We start from the raw sequence: 22,851 nt of genomic DNA, 5'->3' as shown, positions 1-22,851 counted from the left end.
TGTTATGTTTAATAAATCTTTATCACGTGTGCTCCTTTTTTCTCCGTCTCTCTTGCCTTCTCCCCTCCCTCATTTCCCATGTCTCTTCCCCTGTTGCCTCTCTCCATCCCTCTTTTCTTCCACCTCTCCCCTTCCCTTCTACCCTGGATAGCTGCTGTAATGAACCCATAAATTGGAGCAACACAGCGGTGGCTACAGGTCGGGTTGGGGGAGGGTGGATGTAAGGAGGGGAAGGGAGGAGTTGAGCCTGACAGAGAGAGAGAGAGAGAGAGGTAGAAAGAGGAGAGAAAGAGAGCAAGGGGGGGGGGGGGGGTAGCAGGGCAAGGATTCATTCCTGCAGACAGGGGAAGAGATATGACTCCAGTTGGAGAAGAGACAGACTACAAGGGGAGAGACGGAGGAGGAGGAGGAGGTGCTGGAATGGAGGAGGAAGAGAGACAGAGAAAGGCAGGGGGGAGGGGCGTTGGGGGAGGAGGCTCCATAAATTGGTTTCAGGAATTAATTTGCACTAGGTAAGGTATAGCCTTGGAACATGCCATCCCAGTCAGATGAGAGGTCCTGTGGAAGGGAGACTGATCACAATGGCAGCAGATGGTGGAAAATGGCGGGGCTGGAGGGGGGGGGCAGGGTGAGCGATGGGAGGCGTGGGGGGAGAGGTGTATGGTAGGTTGACAGGGGTGGAAGAAAATATAACAGAGACAGATGAGGCCTGGACAGACAGACAGACAAACACCAAGCTCAAATGTACTGTGAAACACAAGCGGCCACCTGGCAACTGCGATGGTCCCACTGGAATGCCGGATAATGATGCTGTTGGGTGCTAAATACCATCAGTGTGTGAATACTCATCACTTTGCAGCATTTCTAATTACTCTGGTGGTGTCAGGCTAATACATATTGGCAGCACTGTAATATTCATTAGCAGATAAGATTCCACAATGTCTCAACTGCAAATGAAAAAGTTGGGGAGTAATTGTAATTTCTTTTAAATCACAAACAAGCTCGCAAACGACTTTGGATATGAGCTGATGCATTTTCACTCAAGCATAAACTTTTTTTTTTTTTTTTTTTACTTAATTTGAGAGATTGATGGTATGGTTGAATGTTTATCCCATATTTCTTCTGTAAAATCGGCTGCATGTATTTATCTCTATGGCATTAAAATGGGGGAAAAAACGAGTCATTTTCTAAGTTTCTGACTCCATAATCATTTCTCATATATTGATTCCCATTTCACTTTCATATGCGCAGTTTGCTAAGTTTTCACAGTACAGTTGACACCTGAAGCCAATAATTCTGAGGGCGACAGGAAGGAAGAGGAGGCAGGATGGGTGGAGCGGGAAATGAATACTGTTGACTGTGGTGCTCAATTTGCCATGCTGAAAAGCATTAAGCTGCATGGAGGCAAAACTGTGCTTAATACCATCAAAGCAATCAAAGGCAGGAAAAAGGCAAATATATAAATAGCAAACTAAAAAAGAAAAAAACACGGTCACAGACCAAGCCATGCAAAATATCAAGAACTGCTCACAAGAAACCAACACAAGAAAATCAAACAAATCTCATCAGAGCTGACTCGTATAGAAAAAAGGAAAAAGAAAAGACTGTTGAGCTGGAATTGAAATAGAACTGATAAATACTGAAACAAGCCGCAAAGGTGTCTTATTAAAATCATAATAATAATGATCATACAGAAAAAACACCAGGAAGCATTGTTTTGAAATGTGAAGCCCTGTTGCCGTTACCTGAGCTTGGGACCCCCTCACCCCCCAACCCCCCCCAAAATAAGGAAAGGATTCCTGGATCTTTTATGATCGCAGCAGCATTCAGCTTTTGTTATGTATGATTCTCAAAGCATAGCATTCCTCACCATTCCCCGTGAGGCTTGAGTTATATTACACCTGCTCAGGTAAAGGCAACAAGGGGAGCGACAGCATGTTGTGATGCTGGCTGTAGGCATGCTGTCTGAAGTCTCTGCCACCATTGTGCTTGGATCTACCCACTGGTGCCTTACTGCTTCCAGCTGACATTCACTGCAGTCACTGCTTCTGTTTACTTCACAGACAGGTGATACTGGAGTATGTACTGTGACAGACTAAACCACCTTCTTTTTGCGTTTGTAATTATGAGAAACGGTATGTTTTTAGCTAGCTCCAGATTGTGCGAGTCACATCACTGTGTATCTGATGTAATACATATGTATACCTTTTGACACAACTGCTCTGAGGGTATTTCCAGCATCCTCAAAGACTCTTTTTATTTTGTCAGCAGGAGGTGGAGGGGATGGTAGATGGAGTGGCACATAGGTTAGACCACTGCAAACTACTGTTCAAGACCAACAAACAACAAAACCAGTTTTGTTTCAGCAAGTCATTGCTGTTTCCAGCATTTTTGTTGCATCATAATGTTTGTTACGGTGCAACAAACATTTTTAAATTCAGATTGTTGGAAGGACAAATCCTGGAAAAACCTTCAGACAACCCAGTCGCCAGGAAAAATGTTGGCATTATATGTTTAAACCACAGATATGTTACATTTGGACCTTATTTGGTGATTCGTTGAAACTTTACATTTTTTTTTTTTTTTTTTTTTTTACTGGAAATACCCAGTTTTGGGGCACAATCTCTGCCGGAAGAGCAGCAATGCCACGATAAGAAACAGACGCTTTTTGTGCCACTATCCCTGGCAATGGATCCCTAACAAAAACCCACATTTGGGGGCTGAAAAACTGCTGAAACACAGCAATGACTCACTGAAACACGGCCTGTTTTGTTGTTTGTTAGTCTTGAACAGTGGTTTGCAGCTTGGTGGGTGTCTCACCTATTGTCACGCCATTCACCATCCCCTTCACCTCCTGCTGACAGTCAGCTCATATACCATGTCATTTTAAAAATATTGGTTTGATAGGTTTGCAGAAATGTACAATGCCAACATTTTCCACTGGTGACTGGGCTGCTTCAGAACCGCGGTACGTGATGCCAAATTACCCTCTAGCTTTGCCAAAGATCACTGGGTGTATGTTTTTGGGCAAATTGGTGCTGTGACTTGAATGTAATGTTAATACATGAAAGGCACAAACTGAGGCTGGTTTACAGCTTGAAAAGACACACTGCAGCACATTCATTTTTATTGACAAAAATCTCCCAGTCTTAGCTCATTAGCTACTCTGTTTTTCTCTCTGTCTCTTTCTCTATTTACAGTGTGTCTATAGAAAGTCCCTACCTTGCTAGCACTCATGATGAATCACCATTATTAATAATCAATATCTCCTCAAGGCCATGGTGGTGCTGCCTTTAATAGCATGGACCATGATGTAGCAGGGACATGTTGCATGTTGTTTTATTGGGATCTGTAATAGGTCTATCAGTTTTATTAAGGGACAAACATGTATCAGCTGCGCTGCAGTGACCTTTTTTTTTTTTTTTTTTTTTTTACTTCCCCTCTCTGATGTGTGTCGTCCTAATCGTCTCCTTCCCTTCTCTCCTTTCCTCTCTGTCTCATTTATCCAGCGAGCCAACCTTGAGGCGCTACAGCATTAGGCAGGTTGTTAACACAGGAGAAAAGGGCGTTCAATGTCATGTCACTGTGTCGCAAAGCATGACAGAGCCGGCGCCCGGGCCATCTTCTCCAGGAAATAAATACATCGCCATTTTCCTTTTCAGAGTGTAATGGTCTGGATATTACATCTCCAGTGGGACATTACGGTCCATGGATAATAAATCCATCCTACAGAGTGTGTACAAGTGTTTGCGTGTGTGCACATGTGTCTTAATGAGCCCAGACTGTGTATGTGTCTGCATATGTATGCACCGCGTAGGTGTGTTTGCGTATGTTTCTGTGGGGGGGTTACGTGCACAGTGTGAGGCAATTTGTCCCCCAGAGAGAAAGTGATCCACTATCTCTACACCTCGTCAGCTGGAAGCAGCCAGGCAGCCGTAAATCTCAATTACACAGACCCCTCCCTTACCCTCCCTCCCCTCCTCTCCCTCCCTCCCTTGCCACAGGTGACAATGGACCAAATTGACTGCTCACTGTTGTGTTCCAAGGCTTACCATTGGCTTCGGGCTGAGTCTGAGAGGGCACAGCTACGTAGGGGTCCTCCCCTTTGTCTGAGCTCATGGGGGGGTCCTTCCGCCCCAACGGGCCCTCGGCGGCCTCGGGTAGGGCCGAGGTGGGGAGTGAGAGGGTGTGGTGATGATGGCGGTGATGGTGGCCTGCCGGACACAACACAGGTTAACCAACGCTCGAGGCAGACAGGGACAGGCTGAGCACAGGCCAGCAGGGGCACACACACACATACACATTTATTTCTCCTTTGAAGCATACACACAGACACAGATACACTCACACACACACACACACGAGAACAGCTGCTGGGCTGTGTGAGGCAACAAAGTGTTTCTCCCTTGTGACCCTGGGCAACTCATTAGCAAATGTGTGTGTGTGTTTCTCAGGATAGACGTGTCCTTTCTTTTTTTTTCTGTCATTCTCTGCCTCTCCCTCTCACTCTCTCCCCTCCTGTTCTGACTGACATGTCAAAGCTCCGTCGGGCCTGTCAGCGCGGAGCACAGTACAATCGCATTGCTCCACGATCACCATAGGGTGCCTACTTTTGATATGAAGGACAAGAGACAAACTTTCTTTCCATAGCTCCTGTTGAGAAGTCTGCCTGTAACTTTTCTTCAACTGTAAAGCGCCTCTATCTTACTTCATGCTCGTCACCGCTTCCTTTCTCAAGTTTTCTGTTACTTTAAATCTAACTTTTCAATCAATTTATGCACAATGTTCAGTTTGATTTGACGTACACTGCTAGCTGTAATTCATAAAGTTAGTTTGAAAGCTGAAATAAATAAAATAAATATACTATTTCATAATTGATCAATCATTTTAGTCGAGCCAAAATGTCACATTTTCTCTAGTTTCAGCTTCTCAACCGTTAACTGTCGTCTTGTGTGACATTTATCTGAATATCTCTGTTTTGAACTCCATCTTGGGCTCTGGGAAAATGTGCTTATGATAAATTATGATTTCTGTGACATTTTATGGACTAAATAAATCAATTTATTGTGAAAATACTTCGTGGATTAATCCGAAAACAATCATTAGTCGCAGCCTAAAGGCCCAGACACACCAAACAGACATCAAAGAATTAATGGTGACGAAGGCCAACTGTTGCAACGCCTCGCGTTGCATGTCTCGGCCCAAGGTTGCACCTGAAAAACAATGCAAAGACTACAGCTAACAGCCAACGAGCATGTACCTTCTGCACCTGTGTGAGAGGAAATAACTCTCCGTACCAACAGGCAGCAGTCATCCGTATTAAAAAAGGAAACCTCAAGATTGACAGGATGGATTTAGGACGCTAGTTAGCCAGTTAGCACCTAAAATAACAAGTTTGTTTCAAACTCACACCCTCTTGACTTAAGTTGTTTGATTGCTATCCTCACTTATATTTCTCTTGCTGAATGGCCAGTTAGAGAGATTTAATTCACTGATGGGCTCCATCGCATCAGACACTGATTCAACATGCCGAACCGTCCAACAAACAGCCGACAAAGTCCGACAAGTCCACACAAACCAGAGCTACAGACACCCACCGACGGCCTGCCATTGATGGCGTGACCGGGCCCTTAATTTATTTCTTCTGTCCTCTCCTGTCATCCCTCCTTTTCTATTCTTTGTTGTCTACTTTCTTGTCTCCTCAAACCTTTCCTCTCTTGCTTCCTCTCTACTACCCCGCACAGTCGCTAAGCTTTATTTAGCAAAAGCCCTCAGCAACATGGCGAGATCAATCATCAGAAATATGTCATTAACAGTTAATGAATTTTCTCTGATTTGACTCCTCCCTGTAATTAAATCCCTTAATGGCTAAATGAACTGCTAGCCAACAGTTGAAGAGGGTGTCATAACACAGCCAGAAAGTTACACTGGAGATGAGACTATAACAAGAATAGCTCACGCAGGATGTCTCTCTGTGGAAATGTGAGTGCTCTAACACCTTAAAGTGACAATTGCAACAAAGTACTCTTTCATCTGTGGATGATGGATCATACTTATCTCCTCCCCGTCTATCACCGCACGTCTCTCAAACAATGTGTTTTCCTGCATCCGCCTGCCCCCCCCTTTTAAAAAAAAATCATTTCCTTTCATAAGCAGAGTTTGTGCATAAGCTTTGTCTGACTGTTTATTTTTGAACCATGCTAATCACATTACCATCCCACATGCTATCACTTAAGCCACCCTACACAATTTTGCACAAGCTACGTACAGTATTTAACATAATGTATTTAAGCCACACGTTTAAGAAAAAAATCCACCCTAGATGAAGAGTGACAACACTTTTATCAACAGCCTCTGTGGAGCTCAACCCCCCAATTCCCATTTTGACACGCTCTCTCCACGGAGGTGGTGACAGCAGTGTGTGTGTGTGTGTGTGTGTGTGTGTGTGTGTGTGTGTGTTTTGCAGATGTGCGAGTGCCTTTTCAATATATGTTTATGCTTGTGTTTGAAGAGGGGAAAGGCATTTCAGGGGGCTAACGTTGATGCTGCTGGTAGACTACACACAACAGACACCCACACACAACACCACCACCCAGAGCCTCCTCCTCCTCCGTGTGGCGTGGCAATCATTAAAATGATTTATTTAACTATTGGCCCAAGGCTGAGAGATTAGTGTGACAGGCCTATTTTATAATTCATTCCCCCACCGCCAGGGGAAGTGCAATTCAGGCAGATGACACACATAGAGAGAGAGCTCGGAGCCTCAGAGCTCCTCCACGGATCAGGAAAAAAAAAAAAAAGCCCTAAACTGCCGACGGATGCACATCCCTCTCTTTCTACAGATTAAAAGAGAGGCGAGGATGTCTAGTCTGGAGTAGAGGAGAGGAGAATGAAGAGGGGGCATTTATTTATCTTCAAATCCATATCAACCACTGACAGATAGACAGAGGGGCTGGGGCAATGGCTGAGACTTTGTTTGGGGGGTTGTAAACTGGGTGTTGTCTGTGTGTGTGTTTATGTGTATGCGCCTGGAAACACACAGCCAAGCTTGTGGGAGCATATTCAGCACTATAGGGGTGTACACCAACACAGATGCCTTTTTCTGACCCCGCATCTCCAAAAGGAGGGAGGGATCACAGTGGGGGTACAGCCACAGGGGGGTGAGGAGGGAGAGAGCTGGGCTTTCTGGAAAGACTTCAAAATATCTATTCTTGTCATTCTGTATGGATCTGACTGTTTTGATCTGGCAGCTGCGAGGTATAGGTGCATGTGAGAGAGAGAGAGAGAGAGAGAGAGAGAGAGAGAGAGAGAGAGAGAGAGAGAGGGAGTCACTGAAAACCAAACTAATGCACACTCCCATTAGATAAAAATAAGGTGGATATGTGGGTGCGATGGATAAGAGTGACTTTGCTGCGGGCTAATCACATCTATCATTCTATAAAAAGACCTGAGTGATGAAAATGTTATCAGTTTGTGATATGATTAGGAGAGTATTTGCGGGCAGAGGCCAGCACTTAAAATGTATGTGCGTCTGTGCATGTTTACATTAGCCTTTTTGTATTATCGTCGAGCTTGCAGAGAGTTGGTGCCAGCTCCACATGCTTGGTGGTAGTTGGCAGAAACATATCTGATCTTTCCTGACTCCAAACAGGCTAGTTTAATCTCTCGCTCCCTCTCCCTCTGTTCACACATGTCCTGCTTAATGTGCACACTGAGGCATTTCTTCACCATCAAGGCTTTAAACCACCAACAACCAGATCCATCCAATTAGCAAAGCAAAGGTCAGGGCTAATCGATGATATTGCACGGGGGATAAAAAGGAGTGGGCAGCGGGAACAAGGAGGGAGAGGAGGTCTAATAGAATTAATAGCATTAAAGATTTTTAATTCTAAAATTCTGATTTGTAATTCTACGTTCTGTATTCTAAACACCAAAAGGGGCAGGCTGAGGGGGGACACTATGAGAAGTGAAATTGACCGACCATGCTTTAATGTGTCATTACCTTCGTAACTGGAGGGAACGTCTATCAAAGAGAAAGGAACCAAATGAATTCAGTTAAAACCATGAGTCATTAATAACCTGCCCTTACACATGTGGGAGGAGTTTTCATTTCCTTGAGAGCAGATGATTGATTGACTAGATGAAGAGGTGTGTCTGAAGTTAAAGAGTCAGGGGAGATGAAATGCGGCTCCTATCTTTTATTTGATTGCCTCTACAGTATATGTGGGATACTTACCGTTCAGCGCCACAAAGGTGTCTGGAAGGAGAAGAAAAGAAATGAGGGGAAACTTGTTATTGCTTGCAGTAAAGAGAGCTTACGCTTTAACATGATCAAAAGCCATGACTTTTAGAGTAATTCAGAATCGACAGGCTGCTCGATGTTCTCCAAACTTTAAATCAGAGGTGATCTATGGCTTCTGCAGCTAATGAAGGTTCAACGCTATGGCTTCCCTTGACTAAACAGACTGATGAAATTGAAGGGAAAATGTGCTGCCTTCATTTTCTCTGAGTAAACAGTTGAAATTGAGATGAAATGGACTAAGATGAATGATCTGAGGTCAAATTGTTTTGAAGTTTCTCTTGCAAAACGAGCGGCTCAGTGTAACATCAACACAGTGTCACATTTGACAAATTCAAACAGTTGTTCTGGACATGAAAAGATCAAATATACATTGTAGAGTAAAAGAGGCCTTTCAAGACTTTTAAGGCTGACTTGTTCTGTGTTTCAACATGAGCCCTGTGACGGCTCACAAGTGAATTCCCTTCCCTGTGTGTCGCTGAATGTTTGTGTTGTGCTTTCGTAGCAAGAAGGAACCCAGTCTTCGCCCAAGTGGACACAACACTCTATTGACCGGGGGACCAGAGGAACAGCGGGAGAAGGACAGAAGAGGATGAGAGCCGAAAGGGACAGATGGATGGAAGAGGCTGAAAGAGAGGATTGTGAGCGGGGAACAGACGGGGAGAAAAAGGTGACAGCAGCAAAGAAGGAAACGGAGGGCCGAGAGAAGAGGGAGACTGACTTAACAGAGAAGAGAGGAATGGTAGGGGGGTATAGAATAGAGGAGGAAAGATAAGAGTGAAGAGGGCCTGCTTACTTTGGCAGTCTCCCAGGCCATCTGTGTTACCATGCTCCACGTCCTGCTCAAAGGCTGATCTGCGGGGAACAGAGACATCATGGTCAGCGGTGGAAAACAGGCCAGGCCATGCAGGCTCACCACACCTAACAAAGTAGCAAAGCTATAGGAAAGCTTACTACAAAAACACCCCCAAACACAGTGTACCCTATGCTTGCACACAATGTAGGCTTCAGAAAGCCCTATACTGGAACAAAATCAAAGAACACCTAGCAGGTGCCCTGGAGGCCTAAAATCAGTGGTTATGAGAGATGCTGGCAGGCTAGTAAATCCATAGTTGGCACAGGACTCAATGCCAGAAGTGTTGATATAAATAGATTCATGTTTTATTTGACTGTAATACAAATTGTTATCTTATGTTGTATAGCCACAAAGGAAGGGTTCATCATTTTGGGAAATATGTTTATTGGCATTCTTGCTGAGAGTTAGATGAGAGTGATAAAATATTCAGGTGGGTACGACAACAACACTCTCTCATATCTAACTGACAAAATAGGCGATTTCCACTGCCTTGAAAATGACTTTCATATTTGCCCAGAAATTGATGTATACTACAGTTCTAATAGTCTCAGTTTTAAACACATCCTTAACGTCGTAAAATGGTTGCAGTTCCACTTCAAAACTACCTGGTTAGTTTAAGAGAAACATTATGGTTTGGTATGAAATAAGTACTTTTGTCACAAACATAAAATGACATATGTCACATGACACACAGAACAGTCAACACATGTCTCTAGCATAGCATGCTACATGTACTAGCATACTAGGCTATGTAGTTATTAAAAGAAGTCAAGGCTGACTTCAGGATGCGGCCTCCTGGGTGAAGGTCCTGTGTTTGTTTGACCCATTGTCTACCTTATGTGGACTTCTTCAATATTTGTACAGCATTACATTTTTTGATGCTTTTTATGTCATGACACATCATCTCCTCCTTTCTCTAAAGGTGCCGCTAGGTGGGTTTTGTTATTGGACAGAGTCAGGCTAGCCATTTCCTCCTGTTTACAGTCTTTATGCTATGCTAACCTAACCTGCTGCTGGCTCCAGCTTCATATTCACTGTACATGAAAGTGGTATTGATCTTGGCAAGAGAGTCACTAAAAATATTATCCAAGTGTTGAAATCTTACTTTAAAAAATATGGATGAAATGTACAAAAAGTGAAACTGCTTTTATGAGAGCTTCACTTTGTTCAAGTCTTTCTCCTATTTCACAGTATTTGACATCATAGTTCAGCGAAGATATGAGGCTGTAGTCCCAATCACATGGGCGAAGACCAGGGCAGTGAGGGGTAACCATGCTTGAGGGCCATCATATGACACAGAGGGAGAAAGAGCGGGTGTAGAGAGTTTCGGAGATGTTATTTTCTGATGCAATCTGCACGGAGACCTGTTTTCTTCCTGAAAGACCACCAAGCAGGCAGTAAGGAGATCTGTGAAACAGAGCGGACCAACTGTCAACCAGGATCACAGTCACGCATGACAGCTTTTCACAGTCCTCCTCAGCTCCCCCCATCTCACTAGTCCTCCTCCTCCTGCCTGTCCACCCGCCTCTCATCTTCCTCACCCTCCACTGGTCACAATTATAGCATGAAGAAGAATGATTTTCCAAAACAGCATCATCCACCCCGTATCCCCTGATCAGAGTCGAAAGCGTGAACCCGACAACAAGGACAGGAGAGCTTCAGGAGGAAAATACAATTGAATTTTGGCTTTTCCTTTCTCAGATCAGAAACAAAGTCAAAGTCACTCCTTCATGTATATTTATATGTTGGAGATTATTGAAAAATGTAATGTATTCATTTATTTACTATTCATCTTTCCCTCTAGTTTCACAGAACCTTAATTGGGACGGAGATGGTAAATTTTGCCCTCTTGATAACTAATTTCCCTTCAAAAGCAACCACAATAACAGCCACACAAACAACAACAACCGCATCCTCTTTTCATATCTGGGGGTTCATTTAATCTGCTTATCTGATTTGCTTATCATACAAAGTCATAATCACAAAGCAGACGCAGAGTTGCACAATTAAACCTGTCTGAGCACAAATGCCTCCCAAGCACTCTTGGTATCTGCCGGATTTTCCTCACAGACTTCGCCACCTTGCACCACCCTGCTATGAAATGTTGTTTGGCCTCTACAACACCAAAACACTGGCAACCTTGTGGTCATGGTTTCCATGGTTGATAATAACATTACAGACTATGGTGAGACTGTGTTGAGATGAAGATTACAAGGTTTAAATCCCATTGGTCTCGAGATGAATTAACAATGAGTAGTCACACTACAGATGCAGCGTCTGGGCCGTACTTGGCACATATGAAAGCGATTGAACTATAGTATGAACCCTCAGTTAAAGGGTTCAGGTCCACAGTGGCTGCATTATAGCAACAGAATTGCAATGTGTTCCAGTGTGACACTACAGACGGTTCAGCTCAGGGTTAAGATCCCACTGCAACCGCATGATGCATATTTAAATCAGACTCAAACTGCACTGTTCATAACTGGAGGCAGCATTTTATATTATCTTGCATCAGATGTGATTATTATGTGAGATGTGTGGTTGTACTAAAGGGGACTTGGTTGCTGAAATGCAGGTCAGGCATAATAGCATTAATAATTCATATCAAGAGTGAATGTGCGACCAGGGACCTAATACACTGTACATACAGTGTAAAGTAAGTATGCACAATGCTTCCTCAAAGTCTCCCATTCATTTTGATTCATTGCTTTGATTTAAGAAGGAATACCTGCAGTAAACTTGGGCTTTAATTAACGAGGGTTTCACAAGGTAATAAGTCAGTATATGTGTGCATATTTAATCAGTGTCTGACCCCAACCCCTGACCCAAAGATGAGTCAGGTCTGGTGGCTCTGAAAATGGCTTAAAGGAGCTCTATACGATATTAAGAGCATGAATATACTAGCAAACAGTAGTGGAGTAATAGCATCCTAAGCAGAGACTGAAGTCCCACTGTGTTTGCGTGTGTTATAATCCGAGCTTCTCTGTTAAGACCCTGACACTTCAAACTGACATCAAAGAACTAGTGGCAATGAAGGCCGACTGTTGAATTGCCTCACGCTGCCTGTTTCTTTGCCAAAAAGTTGTGCTTGAACACAACACAAAGACAACAGCCAGCTGACAACTAGCAGGTATGTTCTGTGCCTATGTGAGGAAATAACTATCTGTGCTAGCAAGCCGGAAACCAGAGGATCAACAGGACCGATTCAAGATGCTAGTCAGCCAGTTAGCACATTAACCCACAAGCAGAAGTTGAATGAACAAATGATATTTATTGTGCGCTAGTGAACATAACACATAATACTGAGAAACATTTGTGCTTAAGAGCTCAGTGACTAAAAAAGAAAATGGTTTCCTCATTTCTGTTTCTCTTTCTCATGCTCTGATCTGAACTGCCAATCACAGTGATTTCACTTACTAACGAGCTTCGACGAGCTCCACCAGCTCCGACGCTGATTCAGAATGCTGCATCGGCCATAAAAACAGCCAGTAAGGGCTGACTATTGCCGCAACCGCAAACCGCAACAACTAAGGCAACAGATGCTCACAGGCAGCTGGATATCGACTGATGGTCGACCGTTTGCTTGGTGTGTCAGGGAAACTGGTTGTTGTGGTGGGCGGTGAGAATGTGCATGGGAGTCCCTGCGCTGGCTGATTAATCTCTGCCACTCTGCATTGTGCTTGTATAGGGTAACCGCTGACAACAGGACAGAGGTGGCACAGAAGCTTAGCGGCCACCCCCTCGATTAACACTGTTAGCTCTGTCAGCACTGTTGCTGTTATTAGTGCTGTTCACACCATTAGCACCATTAGCTGCTAACCGCCAGCTCAGCCACCTCCACCTTGGGAACTGTGTGCAGACAACCTCTGAATCATCCTTAGGCTATACTCTGAATGTCATATTGAGCTCCTGTAGATAATTAACTAATAATTATTAATATGCCGATCTGTTGTCAGTGAAACACACTCATGTACATAATTTACATAATGACAAACATATAAAATCACAAGAGATAATATGCATGAACAGGGGGTGACTGGGGACCATATTGCAGGAGACCAGAGTGCATGCTGTATATGGGCAGTAGGTATGAGAGGCATAACTTCACATGGGAAAGCTGGCACGCTCGCACTGAGGCCAGATGGAAGAAGAAAGGAGGGGAAGCATGCAAGAGAGAAAGAATATGTCAGAGGAAAGATAGAAAAAGAAAGGTGGATAAAAATAGACACAGACAGGGATGGGCAGGTAAGAAGATAGATAGGTTGCTGGCTCGGTTTACAAATGGACAAGGAAACAGGAAGAGGTGCTGCAGCAGGGGCATTTATCTTAATGAGGACAAGAAAAAGTAACCGGTGTTAAGAAAGAGAAGTCCCTTCTCTGCAGGGACCTGTTTGTATGAGCAAACCTTGTTATTTAACACCAAAATGCCTCTGACTCTCCCCTCCCTCGTTTCATTCCTCCTTCTGTCCAGCCTGGCAAATGCTTTGAATAGCTCACCACGGACCCATAGATCCTACCGGCCCTAATCCACCCCCCTCTCTCACTTAGAAATATTGTACAGTAAAGAAGGGAGGTCATCTGCCCTTTTAATGCCTCTGTGTCGGCCTCAGCTCCAAAGTGGAAACTCAATCAGAGCAGTCCACTGCAGCTTTACGGAATAATAATAGGATAGTTCTCCATGTGTGTTTTTCGAGGACAAGTTTTGTGTGCTTGTGGGTACGTGTGGGTACGTGTGCCTTTGGTGCATTGGCGTGCCAGACCAATCATTTTGCAGCAGGGGGGATCAAATTCATTCAACGTCAAATAGCCACTGGAGCACTGGTCCTTTTGTTATGACTTCATCTGTAAAATGTTTTTCCCACCACAAAACTCCATATGCTGTTTGTTCAGAAAGCATAATCTGGTTCTGTGTCATAACTACAGCCACAAATTATAGTTACCGCGACCATCAAGCTTTCCCCAGCCCTGCGTACCCAACCCCGAGCCTGGGGCAAACAACACTTTCCTTCCATTCATCCTTCCAATAGCCCTTTCAGCTGGAGGAAATTGCACTTACACACCATAAAATTAGAAAGATCACAGACACGACAAATCGAGAGAGGAATGCCACCAGGCATGACAGAGACGGTGGAATACCGTTTTATAAAAGTTGCTCGGAAAACACATGTGCGTCTCGGGATTTTTAAAGTGACAGGCATCATTAATTACTTCTCTCACTATACAACACAATGTATGACTGTGTTGTAACTGCAATGAAAGGTCTTTCACAATTAATTCAGGCTTTGGGGGACAAACATTGACTTTAGAAGTCCCATAATGTAAAATTGATTCAATTCCACAGATTTCAAAGTAATTACAGGCTATACGCAATTGCAAAATCAGAGGAGCTGCTGGTTCTTGAAGTCTTTCTCTGTAAATTCCCATTTTAAACTTTTCTTTTGATAAGATCCTAAATGTTCCTAAACATACACATTAAAGGCACATAAAGTGCTACTTAGGAAACTACAGTAATATCTCTATTGTAGTGTAACTCTGCGCCTCATGTGCAGAGACATGGTCGAGGGAGATTAGCCGGCATAGTGCTGTGTAGCTCAGTCTGAGCCACTTTGTTTGTTTCCCATTTACAGAGCCAGGGCTGTGTATGATCACCAGATTTTTTTTCAGTGCACACACACAACGAACAGCTGGCGGTCCATGAGGAGATATTCACTGAATTTGACAAAAAAATGTATTGGATTAGAATCAGAGACTGCACCTTTTTTGTTACAGCCAGCAGTTTAAAGGGACGGTTAACCCCCAAATCAAAAACACATATTTTGCTCTTACATATAGTGCTATTTATCACTCTAAATTGTTTTGGTGTGAGTTGCAGATTGTTGGAAATATCCGCTGTGGTGATGTCTGCCTTCTGTCCACTAAAATGGAACTAGATGGCGCTCGGCTTGTGGTGCTCCAAGATAATCCACAGACCTTGTTGTGAGCAGTTTCATGTAAGAACTATTCTCTATCTACCAAACCACACCCGCCAACTGTATCACCAAGCAGAAAGAAGTGTGCATCTGCTCATAGATGAAAGGCTCGTGCTTGTGACAATGCAAGATAATGGCATCCTCCTTGGCTAAACTGAAACATTAGCTAACTTAGTGGCGCTACATGAGTGCTAGCAGTATGCACGCTTCCTTCTGTGCAGTGATACAGTTGGTGGGCATAGTTTGGCAGAAAGAAAATAGTTCCTACATGAAACTGCTCAGAACAAGGTCTTTAGTAACAAGGTCATGATTTCTGGAAAGAGACACTGCTGCTGAGTTTCTCAAATGTATATTTCAGTGCTTTAAGCACCACAAGCTGAGTGCCATCTAGTTCCATTTTGTTTGAGAAAAGGCAGACATCTCTGCGGTCGATATTTCAAACACTCACAACTTAGACCAAAGCAACCTAGATTGATAAATAGCACTACAGGTAAGAGGGAAAATATGAATTTGATTTGGGGGTGAACTGTCATTTTAAATTACAGCAAATTTGTTTTGGAGAACCAATCATGCAGCTAAATGGATGCACCCATCACTCAATTTACTTTTTACGCCTGTGCTTCTTATATTGTGACAAAATGTCTCTTTCTGTGAAAAAAATCTATATACTGATCGTCTTAGTTAACATGTTACTTACTTGGGGTTGCCAACCGCTTGTTTGCAGGCGCCATCTGACACCCATCCACAGTACGGGTCTCTGGAGGCTATACAAGACCTGGGTATAACACACATACAATCAGCCCCTCGTCATGTTGTAAAGTGGAATAGTGTTTTTCCCTATCAGAGGAAATCAAAACCATTTTGCTGTTTGTCAATGACAATTTCATGTGCAACGATCAAACTCACTTCTTGCATCTTCCATGTCTTTCACAGCGAGACAGTGGCACTTTAACCACACAGGAGGTGAAAGCGACCCACAAAGCGTGACTCTTGCTGTCTATCTGCATCCCGATGATGCGCTTGTCCTCCACACCATCTATACTGCACCTGGTGGAGAGAGAAGAGGATAAAACATGGATTATCATGACTTTCCATCAACTACCTGGTTATTTAGGGACAAAGTCCTAAAAAAAGTTGGTGAGGAGAGATGTAAGAGGCCATAAAATAAGATTTAACAGTTCATTTAAAGCGATAAAAAGAGGAAGATTAAGATGTGGCAGCAGAGAGACAAACTGTGAGGTCAGGGAGAACAGAGATAAAGCCGGACCTGAGAACATGGGGTCAGAAACAGAGTGGGAGATAAAGAGAGATAAAGAAAGGGTGATATAGATACAACAGATAAACAGACAGATGGGCACTGTGAGCAGTCAGCAATAACACTGCACTTAACTGTAAAACCCACTAACACTAACCCATTCCTCCCCCCTCTACTCCACCATTCTTCCATTCCTCCATCCCCGCTAGTCTTCTTTGTCTACTCTGCCTCCTAGGAGCACACACTCTAATCCCTCTGGGCGTGTCAAGCTTTCTATCCCTTCTCTCCATCCATTCCTCTCTCCATCCCGCCATCCAGCTCCTGGGATTTAATCTCCCCTTTCGCAGTGCTCTGGTCCCGCATTAACGCTCTCAATTAGGGCTTAGAGTCCATCTACACTGGGTAATGCACGACAATCGGGCCAGGCAGGCAGGCAGGGAAGCAGGCGGGCAAAGTCACTTACTGTATATGCGACTAAAGCCAGATGGCTGGCAGCCGACGAATGCTCGGCCCAAGCCATAGAGGCAGCGAAGAGGAGATACAGAAAGGAGGCAAGAAGGAGACACAGCAACGAGAGAGGAGAGAAGGCAGGGGCCTGCCCTTTATCCCCTCCATGCGGCTCGTCACATGGCCGAAGCATGTTGGATAATAAACAGTGGTAACCTTGAAAGCCCTCCTGTCATGCCATCGCTATCCTTCCCTTCTTCTCGGCTGTCTAACACAATAACGTATTCTTCGCCGTGCTTCTTTCCATCTCTCCTCTCTGGGCCTCTCTCCTCTGTTCATTCTCCCTCCTCTGTTTGTGCTGCCATTCGTTCCCCCTCATCCATTACCTCTCAACTAAATATTTGCTTTGGCAGGGTCATACTGTGGCTGATTTTTCCTTATTCACTTCTACTCCAAATACACAACAATGCTTAACTCGCTCACCCCGCTGTACCCAGTGAGCGCACTCACATCCATACATGCACCGAACAGCCGTGTAATGTATTAGCGAGGGATCCCGGGCTGGCTCTGAAGACAAACACAGACCTCGGTGTGCGAGTGTGTGTGTGTGTGTGTGTTTCCTTTAATCAGCCAGCGTTTTGGAGGAGCTGGGCTCCGCTGAGGTTGGGAACCACAGCGCTACGTTATCCAGAGCCTTAGGGTCTACGTCTTTAATTTAGTAGCTGCGGTTGGGCAGAGTGTAACCTGATAAAACTCTTTTAAATGATAGAGTAGCCATCTGGCTGGCTGGCTTCACTACATAGCTTGGGTCGGGGGAACTGACTGGTACTGATGGAGCTGGTGGGTTGGCGGGTTGGCCGAGTCTGGAGATGGTTGGAAACAAAACCACACACACGCTCTCTCTATAACACACACATATGCAATAACTGACCTCCCTTTGTTTTTAGCAACTGTATCCATGTGTTGCTCTATTTCTATTCATCCCTCTCACACATCCACACGGACACCAAGACCGACAGTACGTACTTGTCCGGGTTGTAGACGTTGAGTTCCTCCAAAAACAGGCTATCATTGAGGAAGCCACTGTTCATGTTGGCCAGGAACTTGAGGATGATGCCTTTCTCGGATCCCAGGAAGACCACTGTGTGGTTCTTATGGGGGCCGGCCTCATTGTCCACCACGATGCGCGTCAGACGGTACCTGGAAAAAGGAATACCAAGTAAAACTAATTAACCAATCAATCAGTCAATTAATTAGTCAGGTGCCTGCCATCGGAGGAGCAACAGATGGTGATGGAGAACACCAGCAGGGATTGAATGTAAATGATTTGAACTCTATCCCAGCACAGTGCTCTCTCTACTGGACCACATTTATAAAAGGGGTGAGATTAAAGGGGCCTTATTTCCATATTACAATGTTGGATTTTCATATTAAAGGTGGCTAAAGTTTCAAATAATGATACTTTCTACTTTTGAGACAAGCTGACATCAGCTCATGACAGATTTCTTTATATGGTCATCTGCTCCAGGCACACTACTGTAAGAGGTCCATCACATAGCCTGCACTGCTACATGAAGCTGCATGCTAACGTCAGGAAAACATATAATTTTGGTAGGCGATGCTGGTAATTTCTTCCCAATTTCATACCATTTTCCTGCTGGAACATGTCCGGCTGTGAGCTTTTATTGGTGATTTTTCACAGTAAGAGGTGCCACTATTCTCTGTTATAGTCATTCCCTGGGCTGCAATGATGGTGAAGAGACGCCAAGATATGGAAAAGCTGGAAACGCACAGACCAATTATAGCAAGCTGGGCTTTTCTGGGAGGGGGGCTTAAAGAGAGAGGTGCTAAAATGGAGCGTGTTTTTGGAACAATTAAGCATGCGAACTTGTTCTAGTAGAAACCTAAAATGCATTTATAAACCTGAAAAAGCATCATAGGTCCTCTTTAAATTTGTGTCTTGCAACTAAAAAAAAAAGTTGAATTTAATTCCCCAAATAATAATTATATTATCAATCAATCAATGGATGTGGCCTCCATCATTCACGTCAGGTATCTCAAACAGGATAAGGCACAGCAGGGGAGATTACGTGGTTTTAATAATCTCATTAATTGATTGTTATTTCATTAGAAATTCAATCAGATTGCCATAGGGCATGTCAGGTCATCCCTGAAAGAAACACACTACAAAAACAGCAGACAACAATTGTGAGCTCTACTTTCTTTTCTAACTGACAGCTGCTGATCACACAGTTTCAGCACCAGGTGGATGAAACTCAATTTTCATTTCATTATTTAAAAAAGAATAAAAAAATCCCCACACCAAGAAGATTCAACTTAGCAAATCAGACACCTGCCTGTCAGTGTGTTTTGGATCGTTGCCCTGTTGTGCTTGCGGGTGTTATTTGTGATCAACTAACAAGAACAGGTTTTAAGAAATAGCTCTTGAGGCTATTTACTTTTACCATCTGATTTCATTGCATCACAGATGCCAGTATCCATCTTTCAATTAGTTTCGGGGCCAAAAACCTCTTAAAGTTATCAGAAAGGTACATATCTGCACATCAGTGTGTATTATGCAAATGCTTGTTTTCATGATTTTTTAATTGAAGGAGATGGGATTTAAAGATTAAACATGAAAGCTTATCAGGAAATCTAGGAAGCCCACTTTTACCCTCATTAATGGTTTTACTGATGGTTCTCTTTGCGAAAATGGGTGAAAAAAGGACCAGGATTTATTTTGGATGCGATAAATATAAATTCAGCTTCACAATAGAGAACAGTTTAGACCATGAGCCCATTAAAACAACAAGGACGCATCCTGTTATCCCATCTCCCCTTCTGTTTCCTTTAAATATCTCTTAAAATGCTCCATGTCGCCAGCTTTATCCAATCAAAAATAACAACAATCTGAAGGTCTATTGTGGTTTTGATCTATTCAACCATAACAGCAGCTCCAAGGACTGTGTCAATGGGATTTGATCTCGGAAAAATAATACAATCTCAAGGACCAAGACATTCACTGTCTTTCCTATTCAGGATGATAAAAATCTCAAGAGGGGGTTCTTCTGAGTGTCCCCCCCCCCCTCTCCATTTGATTCATTGTGCCCAGCCAGCTGAGGTCTCTGCCACAGCACAAGTCTCAGGACAGAAAAGCTTTTCAAATTTGCAGCAAAAGCTCTTGCTGGATATTGGGGTGTCCTCTCCAGGGTGTAACAAGGATCAAACCCTATTACTGATTTTCTTTCCAGTTGACTTCAGCTCGAGGATGGTATTACAGTACGTCAAAACTGTGACAGATATCATAAAAGGCCTCACTCCTCTTCCACCCCGTATGGCTTCATGATGCTTACATAATGCTTTTAACTACCTCTGACTTGCGTGCAAGGCTCTGTTCACTGCGGTGTCATTTCAAATCAAATGAAATGGTCTGATTGCTTATTATGTAAAGACGGAAACAATGTGTTATTCATAATATGGCTGTATGATATGGAGCACTAATGAACAGAGGGAATTGTAGGGATAACCTTGATGAAAGCTGTTCGTATTCTGACTAAGCCAGTGCGGTATGTAGGTCAGACCTCAGCAAAGTAGCAGCAAGATGTGATACGATGCAAAGCATTTGTCAGAACCTATGAAGAATTCTTAATGTAGCTCATCTTTAAAGTGATGTTACCACCACTGAGGCCTGTCAAGGGTCTGGAAAGCAGTCCTAACCTTAAATCTTGAGCAGCTGCAATTCAGAAGCAGGTCCAAATTAAAAGCTAGATTTTTACTTTTTACCAAATGCTTTGTCAGCTAGTTTAGCCTTGCCGATGGGATGGCAGTGTGCTGTCGTATTCCCCCAGAGGCTGGCTGAAATGTCTCAGCCTAGTGTAGCTAAAAGCCAGACAGACCTTTATGATCAAACGGCATCAGCCACAGTGCACTGGCTTTTGGGAAATGGGCTCAACTCCAGGAACTCAAGAGAAAAGCCAGCATCAGTACAAAAAAAAAAACAACTTTTCACCAGCATCCTCTCTTTGAAATATCCTCAGAGGGTCCAAACAGGCAATTTGCAACAAAGGCTGAACATAGCTGAATTCTTAATAAGGGCTTATAAGTGTAAATATGAAATGGCTAACACATAAAGAGAAACTGAGAAACTGTTTACTCTGTCTTCATCACGTCACTATGCGGTCACTCTGGGAGAGAGATAGTAAAGTGTAGATCAGTGTTTCCTCTATTACAGCGAAAATAGGTCAGCGGCTGGTTGGTGGTGGAGTACCACTGTGTTTTAATGAGCCTGACTCTCAAAGCAGCACTTCACGTAATTATTGTCCTGGGCTGAAGAGGCTCATAGACCTCTCATGACAACAGTCTTTGGAGTGTGTAATACTTACCGGACCATGGTCTTGAGGAACCAGGGCCTGTTGGCAATGGAGGGGACGGCCTCGTCCATCAGAGGATGCATCTTGATGAAGTTGAGTGTGTCGTCGGGGAACTCATTGGATACCTTGTACCTCTCCATGGATGGAGTGCCAGCACAGTTGCCAGGCCTGCAAATGGAGAGGAGGAAGAGGAAGGCGGTGAGGAGGAGGGATGATGGGGGAGGAAAAAGTAGTGAGAAGAAGGAGGAAAAAGCACAAAAGGAAAAACTGCTGCATTGACTCTGGGGGGAATGAGCAATTCTTCACGGACAGAGTTCCTATAGACGAAAGAAAATTCTACTTCCCTAAAATCAATGAGAGTGCAGCCTTAAATTACTAAACTCTCATGCCAGGAGGCTTTGGTCAGAGCAGAGGACACAAGATGTCTTCTTTTCCCTGGACTTGGGGTAAAGCACTGAGACATTCTATCTATCTGATCCTTTTACAGGGAGTTGGTGAGCTGCTTGTAAAAGAGAAGCTGCTTTTGATAGCATATCCCCTTTGCAGGCATCTCACCTCTGAGAGCTTGTAAAATCCCTTTACTGCGTGGTCTTTGATACCCTGCCACACCACATAATCCACACCAGGTCCTAGAAATATTAGCCAGCTGGCCACTGAATGTCTGACACTGTCAACATGTAAGGACCGAACTCTAAAAAATATATACGTGTGTGCTCAAGAGATGCATATTCATCTTTTTTCAAGTGGTGTTGTGTAGGCATGAGTAGAAAGGGAATCCTTCAGCCATTCTGTGCATTCCTACATCCATGTGTACCATGTCTTTACAGAGAGCTTTAACTATTCACCATGCACTTTCTACAAAAAATTCTTTTGACAAATGAGTTCAAGTCAGTTGCTGCTAATGTTTAATTGACCTCCAGATTTATGGTTAAATTAAGGGCCAACATTTGTAGAACCATTTGTCATTGTAAAAAAAAAGGGCAGCAACAGCAAGTGCTATAACATTTGCTTTTCCATAGCTACATTTATGTCAGTGGACATATGGAGAGCAGAACGGAAACAGACATCTCTTAAATACAAAAAATCTGTAAATGATTCAGTATGAGAGTCTAACACATGGAAGAACAGTCTGCTTCGGGGCCAGACCTAGGTGGCATTGTTACAACTCTCCGTCTGTTTGCCTGCAGATAAAAGGTCTGAACGCAGCAGTGGATGAGAAATGAAATCAATCACATCAATCGCTTCAGAAACAATCGGATATTCGCAACGCCTGACCTTGTGGAACACAAACAGGTAATTACATGCTAATTGAGCAAACTCTCACATATACGCTAATGAATGCAAAGAGAGTACAGGACAGGCTCTGTTCTGGTGAGGAACCGCCTTCTCAGCCATATGGGAACACACACACACACAGGGTACCAACAATTATCGTGGCCCAGATCTTTGTAGTAAATCTGCTTTTTTTTCTGGAGGATAGGAGAGCAGCTCTTAGCGCGCTAATTAGCAAGCAATAGATGGGAGATTGATCAGGCTGGTGCATTTGTGGAATTAGCCAGCCATCTGTAAAATGATCTCATGCTTCATTTGTTGATACTGAATCCTTCTTTGATGCAGCTGCGTGTGGGGGAGAGGTGAGGTAATGGGTTGGGGGG

The 22,851-nt window shown here is 43.7% G+C and overlaps 1 protein-coding gene across 2 annotated transcripts in view; it reads right to left on the bottom strand.

Moving 5' to 3' along the window:
• Positions 1 to 22,851, bottom strand: part of sema6a (sema domain, transmembrane domain (TM), and cytoplasmic domain, (semaphorin) 6A) — a 131,920-nt gene that overhangs the window by 13,987 nt on the left and 95,082 nt on the right. The window contains exons 12-18 of one of the 2 annotated variants that reach the window (XM_049578184.1): positions 21,209 to 21,364; positions 17,853 to 18,026; positions 16,031 to 16,171; positions 15,822 to 15,899; positions 9,096 to 9,154; positions 8,237 to 8,257; positions 4,053 to 4,214 (exon numbers count right to left, since the gene is read on the bottom strand). In XM_049578184.1, the coding sequence (XP_049434141.1) occupies positions 4,053 to 4,214; positions 8,237 to 8,257; positions 9,096 to 9,154; positions 15,822 to 15,899; positions 16,031 to 16,171; positions 17,853 to 18,026; positions 21,209 to 21,364 (791 nt within the window). The remainder of the gene's footprint in view (positions 1 to 4,052; positions 4,215 to 8,236; positions 8,258 to 9,095; positions 9,155 to 15,821; positions 15,900 to 16,030; positions 16,172 to 17,852; positions 18,027 to 21,208; positions 21,365 to 22,851) is intronic. The other variant, XM_049578185.1, reaches the window with a different exon arrangement.

The sequence above is a fragment of the Epinephelus fuscoguttatus genome, linkage group LG6, assembly GCF_011397635.1.
Source record: "Epinephelus fuscoguttatus linkage group LG6, E.fuscoguttatus.final_Chr_v1".
Classification (NCBI taxonomy): Eukaryota; Metazoa; Chordata; class Actinopteri; order Perciformes; family Serranidae; genus Epinephelus; species Epinephelus fuscoguttatus.
This window is presented reverse-complemented; position numbering and strand designations above follow the sequence as displayed.